The sequence below is a fragment of the Erythrolamprus reginae genome, chromosome 1 (genome assembly GCF_031021105.1).
Source record: "Erythrolamprus reginae isolate rEryReg1 chromosome 1, rEryReg1.hap1, whole genome shotgun sequence".
Taxonomy (NCBI): Eukaryota; Metazoa; Chordata; class Lepidosauria; order Squamata; family Dipsadidae; genus Erythrolamprus; species Erythrolamprus reginae.
In genome coordinates this window covers 214,921,460-214,946,320 of record NC_091950.1, presented here as the reverse complement: position 1 = coordinate 214,946,320, position 24,861 = coordinate 214,921,460, and the positions used below count along the sequence as shown (strand labels likewise).

General features: G+C 45.3%; 1 protein-coding gene across 1 annotated transcript in view; it reads left to right on the top strand.

Annotated features, from left to right (window-relative positions):
• The window catches only part of ACADL (acyl-CoA dehydrogenase long chain), a 43,191-nt gene extending 19,319 nt beyond the window's left edge, over positions 1-23,872 (top strand). The window contains exons 8-12 of the mRNA XM_070732153.1: positions 6,695-6,808; positions 18,768-18,895; positions 22,328-22,414; positions 23,109-23,187; positions 23,501-23,872. Coding sequence (XP_070588254.1) covers positions 6,695-6,808; positions 18,768-18,895; positions 22,328-22,414; positions 23,109-23,187; positions 23,501-23,533 — 441 coding nt within the window. The 3' untranslated portion in view covers positions 23,534-23,872. The remainder of the gene's footprint in view (positions 1-6,694; positions 6,809-18,767; positions 18,896-22,327; positions 22,415-23,108; positions 23,188-23,500) is intronic.
• The last annotated feature ends 989 nt before the right edge of the window (positions 23,873-24,861 follow it).

Below are 24,861 nucleotides of genomic sequence, written 5' to 3'. Positions count from 1 at the left end.
CGGTGGGACTACGCACCTCGCAGGACACATGGCAGAACATGCCCACAGCCCTGCAGGATATCATTGCCAACGCTTATTTGCATGGCCTGGCAACAGGGGCACAGCAATATGCAGCAGCCGCCCCCCACCCAAGGGCTAGAGATCCTTGGATAGTTCAAGCCCCTCCATCCTTACCGGAATCTATGGCAGAGGATGTAATACCAAGGCGCAGGAATAGCGATGTGGAAGAAGACCTATCTGGTGATGAAGATATCCCAAAGCCCCCAGCCTTTACGTGACTTTTTAAACGATCCCTGTTTTGGGTATTACTAAACAAAGCAAAACAGACGATTGACGAAGCAGGTGAGGGAAAGCAGGCCAGGACATCAGCAACGACTGCCAAACAGGTGGCCTGTTTAAAGTGCACCAGAGGGAGACAGAACATCCCCTCGTCTGAACTGTTCATAGAGAACATAAAACAACCATGGGAGCACCCAGCAGCAGCCTATGGTCCCTCAATGGTGGAGCGAAAGTTTTACACATTCGACCAGGAGGTTGAAGCTTTACTGGGCTCTCTGACAGTTGATCAACCAGTGGCCAGTCTTGTATCCAACGCCTTGGTCCCCTCAGAAATGGCGGATGGCCTGAAGCCCGAGGATAGGAAGATGGATAATTTAGTGCATAAAATGCACCAAATGGTGGCATGGGCCCTTCGCTCGGCTTCCACAGCCTCGTTTTTTAATTGGGGCACTATTTTATGGATTCAGGAGATGCAGACTAGAGTCAGCCTGGAGGACGGGCGCCTTCGACAGGATCTGAACAAACTCTTAGCAGCTACGGAGTTTTCAGCTGATGCCACAGTGGATGCAGCAAAGTTCTCCTCCAGAGCCATGGCGGCATCAGTGTCATCACGGAGGATGATATGGCTCTGAAGTTGGCAAGCAGACACCAAATCGAAATGGCGCCTGGCGGCCGCACCCTTTCAAAACAAGAAATTATTCAGCCAGTCATTAGATAAGGTCCTCATTGAGGATAAAGATAAGAAAAAAGTGCTACCAAGGCGAACAGACGATCTGACAGACGTTTCACCCCTTTTACCGTCGACAGCTCTTTCGATCTGAGCCCCCCTTGGCCTCCTCCCAAGGCTCGAAACCCTATGTGTGATACAAGAGGTTCAAAATGCACTTGCTCCGTTCAATTATTTCCTCCATACGTCACAGGGACTTCCTTACCTCCATCGATCTCAGGGAAGCATATCTTCATGTGCCCGTCCATCCATCACACAGGCAATTTCTCCGATTTTGTCTAGAGGGGATACATTACCAATACAAGGCAATGCCGTTTGGCCTATCATCAGCGCCAAGGACATTAACAAAATTGCTGGACGTCCTCACAGCCAACCTCAGACAACAGTCACTATGCCTTATGGCGTATCTCGACGATATAATAGTCCTCTCAAAGTCACCAAACCAGGCTCATCGGGACCTGACATTAACCATCCAGACGCTTCAATCACATGGCTTCACGATAAACATTGACAATAATCACTTAACTCCAACAACACACCTAACACACCTAGGCACAATTATAGACACAGAACTATGCATAGTTTACCTATCACCGGAAAGACGAATATACGAACTCTGTTGGACTCATTGAGGACTCACGAAAGGATCCCACTTTCCTTTCTATCAAAGCTACTAGGCACACTGGTGTTTTGTATAGATATAGTACCATGGGCTCGACACCATTTACGTCCACTCCAGTGGTTTCTACTACCCTTTCAAAAGAGGAAGTCCAGCCACACACACAAGAGGGCGACCCTCAACCCCCAGCTCAGAAGATCTCTTCAATGGTGGGCTTCAACAGCGATTCAACAGGGCTCATCTTTCCGTGGACACAACCCAATAACAATAAAAACAGACGCAGGCTGGGGAGCCCACTCCTCTGGTCAGATGGCCCAGGGTCTTTGGACACCACAAGACCTGCAAAAAGTGAACATCAATTACTTAGATCTCAAGGCAGTATCCTTAGCTCTACACAGCTTTACCCACCTAGTCCAAGGACAGCATGTCTTTGTTCTTACAGACAATGTTTCAACACGCTCACACATCAACCACCAAAGGGGCACGAGATCCTGAAAGTTGATGCGGGAATCGGAGGCACTTTTCCCGTGGGCTGAGGCTCACCTAGCATCCCTCACAGCAGAACACATCTCCGGTCAGGAGAATACTCAAGCAGATTGGCTAAGCTGCACGATCATAGATCCAGCGGAATGGCGACTAGAACCCAGAATTTTCCAAGAAATAACCCGTCAGTTCAGCCACCCGGTGATCAACCTCTTCGATACGCGCCACAACACGCAGCTCCTGCGCTTCTCCCGCTTCCCCTTGCCGGGTGCGGAAGGGGTAAATGCACTACACCACCTGTGGCCCCGTGGACTGCTTTATGCATTCCCACCAACATGCATAATACTGAAGGTGATCAGAAAGATCCTTTCAGAGCGGGCAGAGATTTTACTGCTGGCCCCTTACTGGCCACGTCGGGCATGGTTTGCAGATCTGAAGTACCTGTCCATCTCTCCGTACTGGAGAATCCCAGACCACTTGATCTCCCTCAGCCAGCGGTGCATCGTACACCCAGAGCCACAGTGGTGGCAACTGACTGTGTGGCACTTGAGGGGGATCGCCTGAGACGTCAACATCTACCTGACACGGCACTCATAGGCCATCAACTAGGCGCATTTACCAAATCACCTGGTCGGCCTTTTGTAATTTCTGTCAACATCAGGGAGTTGATCCACAAACAGCTTCTCCGCTCACTGTATTGATTTTCCTTCAGGCAGGCTTGGATAAAGGTCTCGCTCCAAACACTGCGTAGACATGTAGCAGCCTTATCCACCATACTTGTTCAGGGATACTACCGCCCCCGGACTCATCATCCGTGGATCAAGGATTTCCTGAGAGGGGCCTCTAACATTCAACCACCGACAGTTCATAGATACCCGACATGGGATCTGCCGTTAGTCCTACAAGCTTTGACAGGACCTCCCTTTGAACCAATCCGGACAATCTCATTAAGATTTCTGTCAATTAAGACCGCTTTCCTGGTAGCGATCACTTCGGCCAGACGTGTCTTGGAAATGTCGGCTCAGTCGATAAGATCGGACCTTTGCCAATTCCATCCAGACCGGGTCGTTTTACGACTGGACCCAGCCTTTGTACCAAAAGTAAACTCCTGGTTCCACAGGGGCCAGGAGGTAATGCTACCAGACTTTTGCACACATGGGACTCATCCTTCTGAGTTGAGGTGGCACAAGTTAGACGTGCGCCAAGCTCTAAAAATCTACATCCGTAGGACACAGTCATTTAGGACTTCAGAAGCGTTGTTTGTGTCATTTTCCCAGTGTTCTAGGGGAAACAGGGTTTCATCTCAAACGGTTAGCCGCTGGTTGTGTGACTCTATTTCTGAGGCATATAAAGCAAGGAGTCATCAGATTCCACAGGGAGTAACCGGACACTCCACTCGTAGCGCAGCCGCCTTGGGAACTTGGACCATGAAAGCGTCCCTCGAAGACATCTGCAGGGCAGCTACATGGGCAGCTCCCTCTACGTTTATTAAACACTATCGCATAGATTCTTTTGCCTCATTGGAGGCAGCCTTTGAGAGGCGTGTGTTACAAGGGGTATGCTCTACTACAGCGCCCCTGGTCCAGCCTATCTCTCCCTCTAAATAAGGCTTGGGCATATCCCACGTTGGACTCTCTTTGCAAGTGCACTGGAGAAGGATTGTTGAACTTACCTGAACGGTCTTCTCGATGCACTGCAAGGAGAGTCCAAACCCTCCCGGCTTAGGGACCAGGATTATGGTATTCAGTTAAGTTATGGGTTGCTAAGTTGATATTTGCTGTCTAGTTATTTAATAAAAATTTCAATGGTTTACTGCTCCTTCGTTTTATTATTGACTGGAGGGCTAGGGGGTGGTGCCTACCTAATATTAAAATTAAACTCAATCCCTACCAATCAGACTAGAGTATTACCCACGTTGGACTCTCCTTGCAGTGCATCGAGAAGACCGTTCAGGTAAGTTCAACGGTCCTTCCCTGCCCTAATGTCTCTTTATGTCTTACCATCACCATGTATATGAATATTACTATTTCTAATGTTCTTCTAATCTTTTATTCATGTATATTAATATGATTATTTCTTCACATCCCTGCATTATTTACTTGACAAAACAAATAAATAAAATAAATAAATAAATAGATGCTCTGCAATATTCATACTCAAATGTTTCCAGCCAAAATGGAGCTTCCGATGCTCTGTTTGGTCCTCCATGGGCCTCCCTTGGCCCATTGCAGGCTGAAATGGAGCTTCCAGGGGGCATATTCGCCCCTCCCGTGCTGGGTAAGGCCTGCGGAGCTCTGAACAGAAGTGCAGAGGGGCACATGCGGCTGAGAGAAGAGACTGCTTGCTAGATGTTCACAAGGTAAGTGACCAGGCATGGGAGGATGATGAGAAGAAGCAATTGTGGGGTGCAAGAGGTATTTCAATGGATCAGGGTAAGCCTTAGGTGGCCTTAGGCAGGTGGCCTGTTCCATCAGTAGGTTTCCCTTCCATGGACTTTCCCACCCCGCGATACCTCACATGCACTTAACGGGGGTCAAATTTGATTAGTGAATGTGTAGCAATAGGCAGGAGTGATCCTGTTCAAGGTACAAGATTCACTTCCATGAATCCTTGGGTTGCGAATGAAATGGGCAGGCTCCATTACATTTGTAACTCAAGGACTACCTGTACTGGAAGTACTTTTTGAGTATTTCTATCTGAATCTTTCGTTTGCAATATTATTTTCTGAATATGATTCATGTTTTCATGTAGAATAAGAACCATCTTCAACGGTTCAAGAGGTTTATATACATTTACATAGTAGCTCTAGGTAGAGAGTCTCCAATACAGTGGTACCTCGAGATACGAGTTTAATTCGTTCCGGACCTGGGCTCTTAAGTCGAGCAGCTATTATCTCGAACGACTTTTCCCCATAGGAATTAATGTAAATAATTTTAATTGGTTCCAGCCCTCAAAAAACTCACAAAGTTAGTCTAAATTATGCAGAAAGACATGTTTTTAATGAAGAAATGTACATGTACATATAAATGAATAATGAAGTTTCTTTCACTTAACTTGTAAACTTTCTTAAACTTTTAAATTTACATATGTTCAACTTCTCTGCCACCCAATCCTGTAGGACAGAGGTCCCCAACCCTTTTTGCACCAGGGACCGGCTTTAAGCGATCAAGAGAGGAATGGGTGAATGAATGGACGGAGGGTGGGAAGGAAGGAAGGAAAGAGGGAAGGGACAGGAACAGAGGAAGGAAGCAAGGAAACTTATGAAAGGGGAGAGTAAGAGAGGAATGAGTGAAGGGAGGGAGGGAGGGAAGAAGGTGGGAAGGAGAAAGAAAAGAAGAAATAGAGGAAGGGAAGGTAAAAGAGAGAAAGAAAAAGAGCAAGAAAGAAAGAAAGAAAGAAAGAAAGGGGGAAGGGACAGGAACAGAGGAAGGAAGCAAGGAAACTTATGAAAGGGGAGAGTAAGAGAGGAATGAGTGAAGGGAGGGAGGGAGGGAAGAAGGTGGGAAGGAGAAAGAAAAGAAGAAATAGAGGAAGGGAAGGTAAAAGAGAGAAAGAAAAAGAGCAAGAAAGAAAGCTGCAAGCACCCCCCCGAGCCCCCCAGGCCGGCTGCAACCTTTTAAAACACGCGCACCGCTTCGCAGCTGTCTCCTGAAGCCGAACGCGGAAGTTAGCGTTTGGCTTCAGGAGACAGCTCCTTGGCGCTTGTATCTCGAATTTGGGCTTGTAAGTAGAACAAAAATATCTCTCCCCTCCCAGCTCTTATCTCGAGTTGCTCTTAAGTAGAGCAGCTCTTATGTCGGGGTTCCACTGTAGATCTAATCTGGAATCATCTTCCCCGGAAATTCGTACTGCCCCCACCCTCCTCGCCTTCCGAAAGAGTCTAAAGACTCACCTATGCCTCCAAGCTTGGGGTTATTAGACTGCCCCCTGGCCAATGAATGTATAATGAGTTTGTATGAATTTGTAGTGTGTATTTCAATAGGTTTTGTTTCTAGTTTTTAAAAGTAACTTTTTAAAATGTAACTTTTAATTTAAATTAACTATATCTTGATGTATACTATCTTTTTATATGTTGTAACCCGCACCAAATTTTCAGAGAGAGGCAGCATATAAATCTAAATAATAATAATAATAATAATAATAATAATAATAATAATAATAATAATAATAGCAACAACAAAAACAACAAGAATGATTTAGATCCCTGGATCCCAACATGGGGCCCACACCCCACAGGGGGGCAATTTCATTTTTAATGGGGGCAATTGGAACCTTGTTTAAACCTAGTTAATGGCCTTTTAGGCTTCCTCCGTGGGAGTAGTTCACTTTTTGAATAATAAGAATTATATGTCATGGAGCGTGGAGGAGGCTTCAGGATTTTAGAGGTGCTTAGGTGGGACATGGCCAAAAAAAGGTTGAGAACCACTGATTTAGACCCATATACATCTTTATAACTCAGAAAAGTTTTTAAAGCCAGAGATACCATGATGAGATATCTAACAGAAGAATGTATAGAGAAATAATGATAATTTTTCCATTTAATAATGAGCATGTTTGAGAATGTCTCTTATCCCTTATCTCTCAAGGAAAGGCTCTTGATTGCTGATATGGCGATTTCTAGCTGTGAATTCATGTTTGAAGAAACCAGAAACTATGTTAAACAACGAAAAGCTTTTGGGAAAACAATTTCACATTTACAGGTGAGAACCAGGGGTGGGCTGCTGCCGGGACGGAGTGGAACGCAGTGGGGTAGCAAAAATGGAGCTCCACCCCAGAGCACACAATTTGCACTGAAAGATGTTGAAAGAAAATGCAGGGCATCCTGCATAGGCCACACCCATAGTGTGGTAGTAAAGATTTTGGTAGCCCTTCATTGGTGAGAACTTGAGAATATTTGTTTCCTCAGTAATACATTTTAATTTGAAAGTCTTTTGTTGTTGTTTTTCATTTGAGGTGCAAACCTGATTGCCTAGTTATCTGATGAACAGTCTACATCCAAAAATCTTTTTTTTTTTAATTTCTAGCTGAGGGCTGCTATTTGGTTTTAGGGTTTCTAGGACTCCTGAGGTTTTTTTGTTGTTCTTGTTCCGTGTATGTTCCATATATTATATCCAGCTTGGACTTTCACCATAAATAAATAAATAAAATCAAAACAATGAAAGACAAGGCTATATGAATAGGTTGTCCATTTTCCCCTCCTTTCTCAAATAGGCTTACCAGAGAAGTGGGGTAAGAAAAAAAAGTATTTAAAATGAACAGCTGGATGGGATGTTTATATATCCTGTTTCTCTTGCTCTTTAAAGGCAAAAAAGTCTTAAGAGTTTAAAACCATCGAGGACAAGGAAAATTTCTGTCCGGCTGCCCAGTCAGAATATAAGATAAATAAAACTCAGAGTCCTTTTTATGAAAGTTCAAGAGTGAATTTATCAAAATCAGAACTAGAAGCATCGAAGTAAAAGCAAAGTCTGAAGAAAATGGCGCGATACAGTATATATCAAAGCCCCTTTTCCCACCCCCTTGGGTAAATGCCCAATCCCTATTGTTCATGACCGTCAGGTGGATCCATCTTCATCGCACATCACACTTGTGGAATGTTCTTCTAATGGTCTCCTCCTGGCACCAGGGAAAATGAAACTTATCTCACTCCATAGGGCCTCCCGTGTGCTTCCCCCCCACTTCCCCTTATCTCTAAACCCTCCCCGTAACTATTGACAACCAAGCGATGCAGCAGCATAAGCGAAAGTTGACAAATTTGTTTTTTGTTTTTAAAACTACACAGAAATGTAACACTTTTTTCTCCACCCATCATTCTCTCAACAAAATATTTCTTTCCATTTCTCTCTTTCTCTCTGTCTCTTTAGCTTTAATAAATCAATTCAATTCAATTTATTAGATTTGTATGCCGCCCCTCTCCGAAGACTCGGGGCAGCTCATAACAATGATAAAAACAATATTACAATGGCACTAATCTAATATTAAAAATAATTAAAACCCTATCATTATTTAAAAAACCAAACAGCACATTCATACCAAACATAAAACAAAATATAAAAGAGCCTGGGGGAAAGGTGTCTCAACTCCCCCATGCCTGGAGGTATAAGTGAGTCTTGAGTAGTTTACAAAAGACAGGGAGGGTGGGGGCAGTTCTAATCTCCGGGGGGAGCTGGTTCCAGAGGGCCGGGGCCGCCACAGAGAAGGCTCTTCCCCTGGGGCCCGCCAAACGACATTGTTTAGTCGACGGGACCCGGAGAAGGCCAACTCTGTGGGACTTTATCGGTCGCTGGGATTCGTGCGGTAGCAGGCGGTTCCGGAGGTACTCTGGTCCAATGCCATGTAGGGCTTTAAAGGTCATGACCAACACTTTGAACTGTGACCGGAAACTGATCGGCAGCCAGTGCAGGCCGCGGAGTGTTGCAGAAACGTGGGTGAATCTTGGAAGCCCCACGATGTCTCTCACGGCTGCGTTCTGCACGATCTGAAGTTTCCGAACACTCTTCAAAGGTAGCCCCATGTAGAGAGCGTTGCAGTAATCGAACCTCGAGGTGATGAGGGCATGAGTGACTGTGAGCAATGACTCCCTGTCCAAATAGGGCCGCAACTGGTGTACCAGGTGAACCTGGGCAAACGCCCTCCTCGTCACAGCCGAAAGATGATGTTCCAATGTCAGCTGTGGATCGAGGAGGACGCCCAAGTTGTGTACCCTCTCTGAGGGGGTCAATAATTCCCCCCCCCAGGGTGATGGACGTACAGATGGAATTGTCCTTGGGAGGCAAGACCCACAGCACATACATTTCCTTACAACGTATTGTTCAGGGAAGCAAAATACATTCACACCAAGCTTTTTTTCTACAATCAAACTGCTTGTATAAGAGAGGTAAGGGGCGGCATATAAATCCAATAAACAAACAAACAAACCATTTTCACATGCAAAAATCCCATTTCGTACAAACCAATCTACAATTTTTCCAGGGAGCTTTATCTTTTTTATTCTTTTAAACAATGTTAGATAAAACATAACAGCAACATCAGCATAACTATTGCCTTCAGAAAAGATGGGCCAGGAAGGGATAAATGACTGCGTATAGAAGAAACAAAGAGTCTTATAACAGTTGAATAAAAAACAATGACATTACTTTCTGCAACTCTATACAGCTAATACTCTCATGAATAACTTGCTAGTAAAAATGATCAAAAAGTTAGGTAAAAATCTTTATGAAAAATGTAACCCACAAATTGAGTGCTTCAGATGCCGTTAATCTGCTCAATCTTGCTGCAAACAAAAATACAATAAGATCTCCCAGATGTTTGTTTGTTTATTTATTTATTTATTTTGTCAAGAATGTATTTGTAATATACATACGTACTTGACAAAATAAATAAATAAATAAATAAATAAATAAATAAATAAATAAATAGATATAACATTATTTATATACATAAGATGGGTACTCCTAAGAGGGAACAATTGGACAGGGACAATAGTGAATAATACAACAGTATAACATACTTTCACAGTCTAATATACAGTGGTACCTCTATTTATGAACTTAATTCGTTCTGGACCAGGTTCTTAAGTAGAAACATTTGTAAGTAGAAGCAATTTTTCCCATAGGAATCAATGTAAAAGCGAATAATGTGTGCAAACCGATTAGGAAAATTCAAAACTTTAAGCCTATTTTTTTTAAAAAAAGGAATTTCCCCCATCTCGCTGTCAAAATGTGTCCATGGGAATCCTAGCCATTCATCGCCCGTCGCGCACTCCAACCAGAAGCCCACCGGGGGGGGGGGGGTGAAGCTGGGTGTGGGGAAGGGCAGAACTTTCAGCTCCTGGATGGGCAGGAGAGCCCAGAGCCGCCGCCTTCCCACCCAGCCGCATTGCCTGTCTCCCCACCCTCGGCCAATGGCTCTTATCCCGCCTGCTCCAAGAGCCACGTCGAGGCCGACTAGAAGCCCCCGCCATGCTCCATCAAATCTCCCCTCGCCTCCTTTGAAGGAGGATGGGGGCAGGGGGTGTGGATGGGAGGGAAGCAGGGAGAGCCCAGCAGAGCGGATGCGGTGGGAGGGGCGTCATCTCCGAAATTACTGAGGCGAAGCTCTCATCAGTGGACCCGGGCTGCACAGGGGAGGCTGGCTGGAGGCCGGACCCCCCCCCCCATCCCATCAACCCGTCCTGGCAGCGGGGGCTCTTGGAGTGGGCGGGATGGGTGCCATTGGCCGGGGGAGGGAGACGGGCAAGGCAGTTGGGAGGGAAGGCGGCAGCTCCAGGCTCTCCTGCCCGTCCAGGAGCCAAAGGTTCTGCCCTTCCCCACACCTGGCTTCGGGGTCATCAGGCTTCTGGCTGGAGGGGGCGGTGGGCGATGGATGGTCGGGGCTCCCATGGATACTTTTGACAGTGAGATGGGGGAAATCCCCTCTCGCCCACCGTTTCCTTGGCTCACCTCCAAGCGGAGAAAACGTTGGGCGAGAGGGGAAACTATCAGCGAGATCTGGCAGCTGTGGAGAGCTCCTCGGACACGCCGTTCTCTCTCTCCTCCAACGCCTTCACTTTTTGCCATGACAGTAGCAGAAGGAATGGGGGGGGGGTGGAGACCCAGCACGGCAAAGCCTGTCTCCGATTTCCTTGCGATCATCAGAGCCTGCAAACTTAAAAGTGCTTGCTTTGGCCGCTGCTCGCTGCAGCTACAGCAGAGAGAAATGCGAGGGTTTGTAAGTGGAAAATGGTTTGTGAGAAGTGGCAAAAAAATCTTGAACACCCAGTTCGTATCTCAAAAAGTGCACCGGTAGAGGTTTTCGTAAGTAGAGGTACCACTGTATAACTATTACTGTACTTACTAAAATCAGAAAGAATTGTGGGGTTCCACTCCCCACTAAATATAGGTGGTCCTTGACTTACAACCATTCATTTAATCATCAAAGTCACAATGCCACTGAAAAAAGTGACTTATGATTGTTTTCCACATGACCTTTGCAGCATTTCCATAATCACTTGTTCAAAATCGCTTGGCCACTGGCATGTATTTATGATGGTTGCAGTGTCCAGGGTCCTGTGATCAACTTCTATGACCTTCTGACAAGCAAAATCAATGAGGAAGCTAAATTCATTTAACACTGTGTTACTATTTTAACAACTATGGTGATTCACTTAATAACTGACAAGAAAGATTGTAAAATAGGCCAAACTCACTTAACTGTCTTGCTTAGCAATGAAAATTTTGGCTCAGAATGGGAAAAAATATTTACAATTAACTACAAAATTACACTTGCTGTATCCTTCAAGGGAAATCTATACAAAATGATATACAGATGGCACCTTCCACCAGCTAGGCTTTCTAAAATGTACCCAAACGTATCATCTCTATGTTGGAAATGTAAAAAGAACCAGGGAACATACTATCATCTGTGGTGGACCTGTACATTCGCCCAAAAACTTTGGACACAAATTATTATTATTATTATTATTATTATTATTATTATTATTATTATTATTATTATTATTATTAATTGGATTTGTATGCCGCCCCTCTCCGCAGACTCGGGGCGGAATAATGGACCAAATCATATAAAGATTACAACTAAACCAGAACTGTTCCTTCTAGGCATTTTTAGACAGAAACTAAGCAAAGAAGACAGATACCTTATTATTCAAATACTAACGGCCGCCAGACTAACATACGCTCAGCATTGGAAAAAAGAAGACACTCCAACAAACTTAACCATTATTAGTAAAATTATGGAATGTGCCGAACTATCAAAAATAACAATGGAAATACAAAACAAAAACAATTCAGAGTTCTACAAGACCTGGGAGAAATGGTTCAGATGGTTATCTAACTTTAAAAACAATAAAACAAAAACCAATCAAAATCTCTTAGTATAAATCAAAATAAAGATATATACAATAGAAATTCAGACCAAAATCAGTACATTCTCCCATGTCTCTGGAAGGAGAGTCCATCATGGGTTTAGCTCGAGTCTTATTGGTAGGGACTGAGTTATAAATTAATATAATTATCATATTAATTAGGTACCGCCCCCTTGCTGCCCCTGTACCTCAGTTTTAAAAAACTCAGTCAAGGAAGGGACTCTGAGTTTTTTACTCCTGAGGGAGTAGTCTTAGAAAATGTTGATTTAATGAAGTATTATTGTAATAAATGTATATGAATGTATTGCCTTTAATCTTGTTTTTTCTGTCTTCACAGGTCATTTCATCGTTTAGGGGTTTCTGCCCTCCGCGGGCAGCGCCCCCAACGTTCTCCTCATGGGGCCTCTTCTCCCCGCGAGTACTGCCCTGAAGAGGAAGGTTGAGCTGGAGATCCCTGACCTCCGTGGCCATATCTAGCTTATTCACCCCAAGTGGGAGGGGTCCGCCCCCTACCCACTTAAGGGGGCAGCAGAAAACGTTTCGAATTAATGAGAAAAGGCTGCGCCTTGAACGAGCGGCAGGCGCGCTGCCTGGCTGAAGCTGGGATCAGTTTCGGAGCGCCTCACAGCTGATCGCTATTACAAGGCTCAAAGCGCTCGCAGCCGAAGCCGAGGAAGAAAGCGAGCGGCCGCTGGGGACCCAGCGGAGAGCGGGGAATCCCCAAGCCTTTTGGCAAGCCGCAAAAAGTCACGGCGCCTGAAGGGCCGTGCATATCGTAACCAGGGGGACCTCAAACCCCCCCCCCAAGGGCGGCAGTTGGTAGCGCCCGCCATTTTAGCCTAAAGATTGACGCGCGGGAGGGATTTCCCGCTCGGATTTAGGCGCGATTTGGCAGGGCGCCAGGAGCCAGGCCTTTATTCTGCCCGGCAACACGCTTCATTGGCTCAGCTACTCACGTGGTGAGCAACTGTCAGGAACTAAGTCCTTCATTCTGTGTGTAGTGCTTCTAGTATAACGATTTTCTACAGTTTTGTGAGTAAACGCTGCCCCATTACTCGAACAAGAATGGCTGATCAGCAGATGGATCAGGGAGGGGAGCAAATCCAATCTGCTCCGGCACCCCCCAAGGGCAAAGAAAGGACTTCTTCTAAGTCCAAGGCCAAGTCCTCCCAAACCTCTTCCTCTTTGAAGGAGGCTGAGAGAAAAATAAGGGCTTTAGAGCAACGCTTAGATGCAGCATTGGCCTCTCCAGCCTCAGGGGTTCTGCATGTACCCCCATTCCAGCCGTTTCCAACAGCAGGGACACTGGCATTGGGAGCTCTGGGTTCTGCTACAGAGAAGGACTGGTCTCCAGATCGCCAGGCCTTACCGTGCCCAACTCCACCATTACCCTCACCTCATGCCAGATCAGAGAGGCCTGCTTCAGTCAGCCAGGTTTACTATGGGCCTTCTACTGCAACCCAGCCAACTGGGGCCCCTTCTGCATCTTTCACACCTACAGCTGCAGGGCTTAGATCCCAAGCTGATGCCTGGCAGGCCTTCCCGCCATTCCTGCAGGACATGATTGCTAACGTTTATGCGCAGGGAATGGTGGTTGGGGCCCAGAGTGTGACACCTCCATTACCGCAGTCATACCATCCCAGGGACCTTTGGTCAGCACCACCGCCCCCACCTGGGCTGGATTCACTGGCAGGAGACACTGGGCTGCTGGAAGAAGACAGTGAGCATGGGAACAATGAACTGTCTGATGATGAGTATGCCTTTCCAGAACAACCCACTCCCGCGGGGCTATTTAAGCCAACATTATTTAGGCTACTCTTGCACAAGGTGAAACAAACCTTGGATGTGCCAGGTGCGGCGGCACCTCCGGATGCAGGTGATGGGCTCAGAACTTCTGCTTCCCTGTGTAAGGAGCAGCCCAGGGAGTCCGATACTGTTCCTGCAATGGAGATATTCTTAGAGAACATCAAGCGCACCTGGCAACACCCAGCAGCGGCCCAAGGCCCTTCTAATGTAGAGCGTCGTTTCTACACATTTGATAGTGAGATGGAGAATCTATTGCAGTTTCCGCCTGTGGACAAGCCGGTAGCCACACTGGTGTCCAATGCCGCCTTTCCTTCCGAAACGGTGGATAGTCTTAAGCCGGATGAGAGACGGGCCGAAACCCTCCTGAGAAAGGCCCATCAGATGGCAGCCTGGGCCCTACGAGCTGCATCAACGGCATCCATCTTTAATAGGGCATCCATCATGTGGCTCCAGGAGGTTCAGGCTCGGATGAGACCTGAAGATCCTCGTCTCAAACAGGATCTCAACAAGCTCCTGGCTGCGGCCGAATTCTCGGCGGACGCTACCTTGCAGGCAGCGAAATTTGCCGCAAGGGGCATGGCCTCTACTATTTCTTCTCGACGCCTACTTTGGCTTCGACACTGGCAGGCGGATGCCAAGTCGAAGTGGCGCTTGTCATCTGCCCCTTTCGAAGGCACGAAGTTGTTCGGGGAGGTGTTGGAGGCTGTTCTGGTGGAGGACAAGGACAAGAGGAAGGTCCTCACCAGATCCTCTAGGCGCCAGGATCGCAATAGCACCCCGTACCGACGCCGGCAGCCATTTCGATGGGACCCAGCTTCCGGAGTTACCCAGGCCTCCAGGCCTTATTCGCAGGGCCAATATGGTCAGTCCTATTCGTACCGCAGCGATAGGACCTACTTCCAGGGCCGGGGCAGAGGATATCAACCGTCAAAACGGCCCTTTCGTGGCTCCAACCAACGAGGTTTCCGTGGAGCCAAGTGACTCCACAGGGCAGGTCCCTTTGGGGGGAAAACTCCAAAGGTTTTGTACCGCCTGGACGGCCACAACCTCCGACGCTTGGATTTTGGACACAGTGACCTGAGGGCTCCGCCTCGAATTCTTATGTCTCCCACCTACCCACTTTGTGCCCTGTCCAGTGCCCGCCGATGCTGCCAAGCGGGCATTGCTAGAGCAAGAGATCGCACATCTAGAGATCCACGCCATCGAGAAGGTGCCAACCCACATGGAGGGCATGGGGTTCTACTCCAGGGTCTTCATAGTACCCAAGTCATCGGGAGGTTGCAGGCTAATTTTGAACCTGAAGCGCCTAAACAGGTACGTGCTATACCGCAGGTTCAAAATGGCCTCCCTTCGCACCATTCTCCCGTCAATCAGGAACCGAGATCTCATGTCATCCATCGACCTGAAGGAGGCGTATTTGCATATCCCCATCCATCCGGGACACCGGAGATACCTCCGGTTTTATGTCCAGGGGACGCACTACCAGTACCGGGCAATGCCATTTGGCCTATCCTCCGCCCCGCGTACCTTCACGAAGTTACTGGACTCGCTGATCGCTTCCTTATGGTCCCGATCGATAAGACTAATCGCTTACTTGGACGATATCCTCTTACTGGCCAGGGATCTGGCGACTGCGCAGCGAGACCTACGAGCCACGTTAACACTGTTGCAGGAACATGGCTTTACGATAAACGAGGGAAAGAGTCACCTTTTCCCCACCTCCACTATTACTCATCTCGGCGCGGTGATAGACACTACCACCATGGAAGTTTACCTGTCACTGGAACGACGACGCAACATTCAGGCCTTAGTCAACAAGTTGCAGCACCAGCGGATGATAACGCTGGCCCTTTTATCCAAGGTGCTCGGAACACTAGTGTCATGCGTGGACATTGTTCCCTGGGCACGGTATCATTTTCGCACGCTGCAATGGACATTACTCCCGTACCAGAAACGACGGGTCAGTCATACACACAGACTGGTCACGGTAGGAAGTCGCCTGCGGGCCTCCTTGAAATGGTGGCAGTCCCGGGCAATACATCGAGGGTCTCCCTTTGGCCACTTACAACAAGTCATTGTGACCACGGATGCAAGCCTCCTTGGTTGGGGGGCACATGTGGACTGTCACGTGACTCAGGGGTTGTGGCTTCCCCAGGACTTGACCCCAACGAATATCAACTTCCTGGAGCTGAAAGCTGTCCGCCTCGCCCTGCTTAATTTCACTCCGTTCCTTCGGGGAAAGCATGTGCTGGTTCGTATGGACAATGTCGCGACCAGAGCGCATCTCAACCACCAAGGGGGGACCAGATCTCTCAGACTGATGGAGGAGACTCAGCTCCTCTTCGACTGGGCAGAGGTCCACCTGGCATCTCTCCATGCGGAGCACATTGCGGGGGAAACCAATACTCAGGCGGATTGGCTGAGTCGACAAACAGTAGACCCAGGGGAGTGGAGTCTAACCCCGCTGTTGTTCCAGCAGGTGACCAAAAGGTTTGGCACCCTGACGGTGGATCTGTTTGCGACTACGTACAATACTCAGCTTCCCCGGTTTTATTCGAGGTTTCCCACGCCGGGAGCCGAGGGGACCAATGCTTTACATTCCCCGTGGCCCAAAGAACTGCTATACGCCTTCCCGCCAACGCCACTTATTCCCAAGGTGATAGAGAAGATCATAGTGGAACAGGCGGAGATCATCCTGATGGCACCCCATTGGCCGCGGAGGGCTTGGTTCGCCGACCTAATGGGACTCTCAATAGTTCCACCCTGGCGGATCCCGGACGACCAAATCATCCTCACTCAGGGAGCAATCTTTCATCCGGAGCCACAGTGGTTCCATCTGACCGCTTGGCGCTTGAAGGGGACAGATTGAGAGCCTGGCATATTCCTGAGAATGTCATCACTACGATCCAGTCGGCCAGGAGGCCTTCAACGACTAGGATCTACCAGGCCACTTGGACCGCATTCGCCACCTTTTGTAGGGATAGGCATCAGCGACCGCAAGATGCTAGTGTAATAGTGGTGTTGGAATTCTTACAATCCGGCCTAGAGAAAGGGCTGGCTCCCAACACCTTGAAAAGGCAGGTGGCGGCTTTGGCAACGATTGTTCGACCAGGAAATGGTGGTTCGTTGGCTCACCATGCCTTGATCAGGGACTTTCTGAAAGGGGCTGCCAATCGGCATCCCCCACCAATACGACGTTTTCCTACTTGGGATCTTACCATAGTACTACAAGCGCTCACAGCGCCCCCATTCGAGCCGCTGAGGACGGTTTCCTTAAGGATGTTATCCCTTAAGACAGCGTTCTTGGTGGCCATTACATCGGCACGACGAGTGTCGGAAATGTCTGCCTTGTCAGTAAGGCCGGACCTTTGTACGTTCCATCCTAATAAGGTTGTTCTCCGTTTGGACCCAACGTTCATACCAAAGGTCAACACCCATTTTCATCGGACACAGGAACTTGTCCTGCCAGATTTCTGCGTGCATGGGTCACATCCTCTGGAGCTTAAGTGGCATAAAGTAGATGTGCGCAGAGCTGTGAAACTTTATATTAGGCGCACTGCTCCTTTCCGCAAGTCGGAGGCTCTGTTTGTCTCGTTTAGTCAACATCGATTGGGCCTCAAGGTGTCTTCGCAGACCATTAGCCAGTGGTTGAAGCTTTGTATCACAGAGGCATACAAAGCAGATTCCCGGACATTGACTAGTGGAATCACGGCTCATTCGACTCGTAGTGCCGCTACTTCAGCGGCATGGGCTACACAGGCATCGATAGAGGACATCTGTAGGGCGGCCACGTGGGCCTCCCCTACCACCTTTATACGGCACTATAAACTGGACACATTTGCTTCGGCCGAGGCGTCCTTTGGGAGGAGAGTTTTACAGCAAGTGTGTGATCCTACTAGGACATGATTCAATGATTTCCCTCCCTGGAACTCTGGAACTTGGGTATATCCCATGATGGACTCTCCTTCCAGAGACATGGGAGAAGAACCGTTGTACTCACCTGAACGGTCTTCTCCAGGTCCTGGAAGGAGAGTCCATACCCTCCCATTGAACCATGGTTATTGTGGCATTCAGTTACTGATTGTGGTTGGTTGTTCAATAAAATTATATTATTACTTGAATTCGTTTTTTAAAACTGAGGTACAGGGGCAGCAAGGGGGCGGTACCTAATTAATATGATAATTATATTAATTTATAACTCAGTCCCTACCAATAAGACTCGAGCTAAACCCATGATGGACTCTCCTTCCAAGACCTGGAGAAGACCGTTCAGGTGAGTACAACGGTTCATCCCTGTCTGAGTTCAATCCACTCGATAATTACTAATAACTTACTAATATCATAACTCACAAATACTTCTCACTCACAAAAATAACAAACATAATTAAACTAAGTCGTCACAATGCATATTCCTGCTAGTTTGCAGGTACTCCCCCCCTCTCTTTTTCTTTATTTTCTTTCTTTCTCTTTGTTTCGTCTTTCTTTTCTTTTCTATCCCACTTCCAACTACCTTTCCTTTCCACGTCACCCCTGGACTACTAAATACTACAGTTATAAGATTATCTAAATAAGAATATTGAATACAAAATAATTACCTATAGACAAATATTTGGAATGTATATACAACAATATATATAAGCTACTGTATAAAAATATTGTTTACCCCATCCCCCTCCTACTTCTCTTTTTGTACTCCCATCCCCCCTTTCCCTTTTTTTTTAAATAAACTAATAAAGTATAAAAAAAGAAAAGAAAATTTTGGCTCAATTATCTAGGACTATCTCTAATATTAAGACTTAAAATGTATTTTTACATAGTTTTTTTAAGAATTTCTATGGACACTGTCTTTGAACATAAAAAAAATAAAATGAAAATTTAAAAAGTATTTTTTGCTAAATATTGGCAACTATTATGGAGATATAATTGAGATATTCATAATGTGTTGCAAGTATTGAAACATAAGACATTGTATTTTTTTTTCCAATTGGAAGACAGTGCAACACAAGTTAGCAGAATTGAAAACACAGATTTGTGTAACTCGAACATTTGTGGATAATTGTATTGAACTTCATTCACGGAAATGCCTGGATTCTACTACTGCTTCAATGGCTAAATATTGGTATGTCTATTAAATAAGGACTTCATGTCATATGTAAATCTGAATAGTGACAATAAACTCATATTGTACTCAAGAATTGTAAACAAGTACCTTCTGCAGAAAATTCAAATGAGTTACCCTATTTTTAGTTCTATTTTCTTGCTTACACTCACTGTCAATATGTACAGTATATATAGGGGGCCTTAACTGAGCAGTCTTGGTTTTGCTTTAAATGGGATTTCATTAGAATCATTGCTGGAAGGATTATAGAAATAATCCTGTCCATTCCATGTGCAATACAAAATCCATCAGAGCATATCTAATAAATGACCATTCAGCCTCTCTAGAAGAATGAGTAATCACTATGTGATTACTATTAGTATTACAATCAGTTGCTGCAAGCAGGTTGGTTGGGTACTGTAACATCCTGATTAGTTAGTGGGGTACAACCTGAGCCAGCACTCCACACATCCCCCACCAGTATTTATAGAGTGACAGCTTAGACCATGCTTTGTTCGCCCTAGCACAAAGCCGAAAGCACCAGCCTGAAGATAATGAGTAGGACCTTGTTGAAACACCACCAAGATTCTATCAATCTTACACAGGAAAAGATCTGAATACGCCAAGACCTATGCACATGAAAATATCTATACCCGTGAAAATAACCAGTTCCTTGTTACATAAGCAGCTTTACCTAGATTCATTACAATTCCGTTTTTCATTAGCCAGAAATAGCTCTTGAAATTTTTTGCTGTTACATATTAACTTATATTTCACTAAAGTGAAAGCTCCCAAGCAAATACTACTGACATCAGATTAAATTAACTGGATGGGTAAAAGAAGTAAAATACAGGTAGTTCTTGAATTACAACAGTTTATTTAGTAACCATTCAAAGTTACAATGGCACTGAAAAAGGGGGATTTATGACTAGTTTTCATACTTACTGTTGCAGCATCCCCATGGTCATGTGATTAAAACTCGGACACCTGGTAACTGGTTCATATTTACAACAGTTTTAGTGGGGTCATGTGATCACTTGCAGCTTTTGACCAGCAAAGTCAATGGGGAAATCACTTTCACTTAACAACTGTGTTACCAACTTAACAATTACAGTAGAACCCCGACTTACGAGACTAATTGGTTCCGGAAGGAGGCTCGTAAGTCGGAACGCTCGTATGACGAAACATTGTTTCCCATAGGAAACAATGTAAAGTCAATTAATCCGTGCAACAACAAAAAAACCCGCTGCCGCCGAACGCGGAAGTTAGCGTTCGGCTTCAGGAGACAGCTGCGAAGCGGCGCGGGTGTTTTAAAACGTCGCAGCCGGCCTGGGGGGTTCGGGGGCTTCCCCCCGAGCCCCCCAGGCCGGCTGCCACGTTTTAAAACGCGCGCCGCTTCGCAGCTGTCTCCTGAAGCCGAACGCGGAAGTTAGCGTTCGGCTTCAGGAGACAGCTGCGAAGCGGCGCGCGTGTTTTAAAAGGTTGCAGCCGGCCTGGGGGGCTTGCCAGCACCCCCCCGAGCCCCCCAGGCCGGCTGCAAACTTTTAAAACCCGCGGGATACGAGCGCCAAGGAGCTGTCTCCTGAAGCCGAACGCGGAAGTTAGCGTTCGGCTTCAGGAGACAGCTGCGAAGCGGCGCGCGTGTTTTAAAAGGTTGCAGCCGGCCTGGGGGGCTTGCCAGCACCCCCCCGAACCCCCCAGGCCGGCTGCGACGTTTTAAAACACCCGCGCCGCTTCGCAGCTGTCTCCTGAAGCCGAACGCGGAAGTTAGCGTTCGGCTTCAGGAGACAGCTGCGAAGCGGCGCGCGTGTTTTAAAAGGTTGCAGCCGGCCTGGGGGGCTTGCCAGCACCCCCCCGAACCCCCCAGGCCGGCTGCGATGTTTTAAAACACCCGCGCCGCTTCGCAGCTGTCTCCTGAAGCCGAACGCGGAAGTTAGCGTTCGGCTTCAGGAGACAGCTGCGAAGCGGCGCGCGTGTTTTAAAAGGTTGCAGCCGGCCTGAGGGGCTTGCCAGCACCCCCCCGAGTCCCCCAGGCCGGCTGCAACCTTTTAAAACCCGCGGGATACGAGCGCCAAGGAGCTGTCTCCTGAAGCCGAACGCAGAAGTTAGCGTTCGGCTTCAGGAGACAGCTGCGAAGCGGCGTGCGTGTTTTAAAAGGTTGCAGCCGGCCTGGGGGGGTTGCCAGCACCCCCCCGAGCCCCCCAGGCCGGCTGCAACCTTTTAAAACCCGCGGGATACGAGCGCCAAGGAGCTGTCTCCTGAAGCCGAACGCGGAAGTTAGCGTTCGGCTTCAGGAGACAGCTGCGAAGCGGCGCGCGTGTTTTAAAAGGTTGCAGCCGGCCTGGGGGGCTTGCCAGCACCCCCCCGAACCCCCCAGGCCGGCTGCGACGTTTTAAAACACCCGCGCCGCTTCGCAGCTGTCTCCTGAAGCCGAACGCGGAAGTTAGCGTTCGGCTTCAGGAGACAGCTCCTTGGCGCTCGTGTCCCGAATGTGAGCTCGGGAGGCGAACATAAATGTCGCTCCCCTCCCAGCTCTTATCTCGAGTAGCTCGTAAGTAGAGCTGCTCGTATGTCGAGGTTCCACTGTACAATGATTAATTTAAAAACTGTGGCAAGAAAGTTCATAAAATGGGACAAAATTCACTTAACAAATGTCTCAGTTAACAACAGAAATGTTGAGCTCCATCATGATGGTAAGTCAAGGACTACCTGTATAAAATTAGCAGAAAGAGCAGAACACGTTTTCTTGAAATGTTTGTCTCTTACGAAAATTAGTAAAATAAGCCCAAAGTTTAAAGTCTACATGAAAAATATCCAGTAATATAGAATATTATTGGACTGAAATGGCAATTGGAAATGATTCATCTATTTGCAGTTGTACATAACTATTTAGCATTTCCCACAGTGTGCAGAATGCTTATTTATGGTTGTACCTAGATATATATTTTGGGTATTGCCATTCATTACATGCTTATCTTACTCTCCAATGTAATCTTTAAAGTATCTTTCTTAAAGTTATTTCTCTTTTGTGTAATTGAATTTGATTTTATCTATATTCATATAGTGATATGGAGATTTCATTACTGAATAAAATATTCTCTTGGTACAGATAATTTTTCCATACTTTAAATGGAAATAGAAAACATTTTCAGTAGAAAAAACCATTAAATCGTTTGTATTGAACATTTATGTATAATGAATATCTTGTTAAGTGTTTTAAATGTAGGTATAAATTTTTGTTCAATTGCCATTGCCAAAATGAGATTTTGTACATATAATGTATAAATTATATGTATATAAATTATTGCATGTTTGCTTAGATATACAGTATTTGCTAGCTGTTAAAACTTCTCATGTGTTTTTGTAAAAATGCAGCTAGAAGTGATAATTGAAAGTAATTTTTTGGGTATAACAATTCAAATAGTTTTGAAACAGACTTATCTATTCTTGAAGGGCTTCTGATCTCCAAAACAATGTAGCTACTCAGTGTGTGCAGCTTCATGGAGGATGGGGATATATGTGGGAGTACCCAATTGCAAAGTAAGTTGCTCTTTTTTGTTTTGTTAGTAATGCAGTTTAATTGAACAAACTGAACATAAATACTTCAGGAATCTTTTACTTTTCCACTCAGCTTACCTCATACAGTGTGAGCAGCAGGCTCATGTTTTTATTATTGTTAGGTTTTCTGATAGTACGTTCCCTTTATATACAACTTTATGGCCCCTTTGTTGGTTTCAAGTTTTATTTTATATTTTAATTTTATATCAGCTATTTTAAGGAGTTCTTTAACATCTATGTTATATTGGTGTCCTATAATTAAATATTGTAGATTTCTTAGGATTACTAGAATTTTGAGTCTTGTGGTTACTATCACAAAATACTTCATGTGGGAAATGTGCCCATTTGCTGTGGTCAGTTATAAAACATCCATTTTATAAAAGGGCTAACTGGTTGGATTATTTCGCAAACAGAGAAAACCCACAAACACACAGCCTTTTCCCTGCTTTTCCTTCCCAGCCTTGACATTTGACAGAAAAGATTATGTTTTATTATAATTTGAAAAGAAAATGCAACTATTTAATGCTGTATATGGTATGATAAGTAACTATTGGTGGGTTGCTGCTGGTTTGGACTGGTTCGCCAGTACTGGTGGCGGGAATTTGTCCCCACTCGTCTATTAGTCTATTAGTATTGGTATGCTTATTTTATATGCTTCAATATCTTTTCCCCCCAGATCTTTTGTGGATTCTCGTGTTCAGCCAATTTATGGTGGGACCAATGAAATAATGAAAGAACTCATTGCAAGAGATATTGTAAGCAATAATTAGATGCAGTTCCATTGTACCTGATAGAAAATTAAATTTCATAAAAACAAATCCCTGCATATGATTAACTGAAGAAATGGAATAATCTTTTAAAATTTGTAAAATAATAGTGGCTGCAATTATTTTAAATTGAAATGTTTTTATACTAATTCATGTTCGTTTTTGTTGTGAGCCGCCCTGAGCCCCTAGGTAATTGGGCACCATAGAAATATAATTAAATAAATAACAACAAAATATGTTTCTCAGGTTAACCTTTACTGTTCAGTATTAAATCACTGTGTCTTTGGTGATATAAATTTAGATTGAACAGAGCAAGACACTGTTGAATTTTTAACTCTTCTCAAACTTCTGAAGTTACTCTGGATGCAATATACTGTGACTCTACATTCAAAATTGACACATTAGAGAAATTTTGGATGCCAAAGGAAATGCCAACTGTAGAAACTTACATAATGGATTTTTCAAAATATTTTTTCTTTTTTGTTTTTAAAATACTACATATGTCATAATCTTATATTTATTTCTGAACTGAAACAAAATATAATTCTATTGATGAAGCAAAAAAAATTGTATTTGCTTTTTCAGTAGCCAGGATATTCTGCCGATTCATAATCATCTGGCAATCAACTGCTATTCTTATACTCTTTTTCAAAAATAAAGTACTATTACCAAACCAGGTATCCTTGTGTACTATATCCACATAGTTAAATTTTATTTGTAAGTGAAGCACTTTGAATTCATTCCATTATTTTTATTCTATTAGGATCATTTTATATTTTATCTTAATATTCTTAGTAGTAATCACATCCAATTTTTTTCTTACAGCAATTTATAATCATTACATAATTAAGTGTAAGATGATATATCAGGCAAAAAATTATATTTGCACTGACAAGATCTAAGAGGTCTCTATCAAGAAAAATGTATTGCATTTCCACAGCTAACCTGTTAGGAATACATTAGCAAAAGGACTGAAAATAAAACTGCCAAAATTCTAATCTTTGTACAAATGTATGATGTGGGTGAATATGGAATGGAGTCTGCGGAGAGGGGCAGAATACAAGTCAAATAAATAAATAAATAAATAAATAAATAAATAAATAAATAAATAAATAAATAAATAAATAAATATCAGTGGTGGATGAAGACGAAGGTGCGTAAGGCAGAGGGCGAGCTGGCAGCATGCGGGTGGAGACCTCAGGGAAGCCAGAACTGAGGAATGGTGTTTCCCGGCCAAGATGAATGGGCAGAGGCTTCGGGTGGGGCAAGGCTGCAGCAAGGGAATGGCGCATCCCCTGGCCTGACCAAGGTGAACAGCGAATGGGCAGAGGCTCCGAGGCAAGGCTGGAGCTGGAGAATGGCATGTTCCCCGACCTGACAGGTGAACGGCCAGCAGGCGGCCTGCTTACCTTTATTTATTTTATTTATTTATTTACTTTATTTTATTTATTATTTGATTTGATTTGCATGCTGCCCCTCTCCGCAGACTCGGGGCAGCTCACAGCAACAATAAAACAATGTACAACAAATCTAATAATTAAAAAAAACCCACTAAAATCCCATTATTAAAAGCAAACATACACACACACAAACATACCATGCATAAACTGTATAGGCCTGGGGGAGATGTCTCAATTCTCCCATGCCTGACGGCAGAGTTGG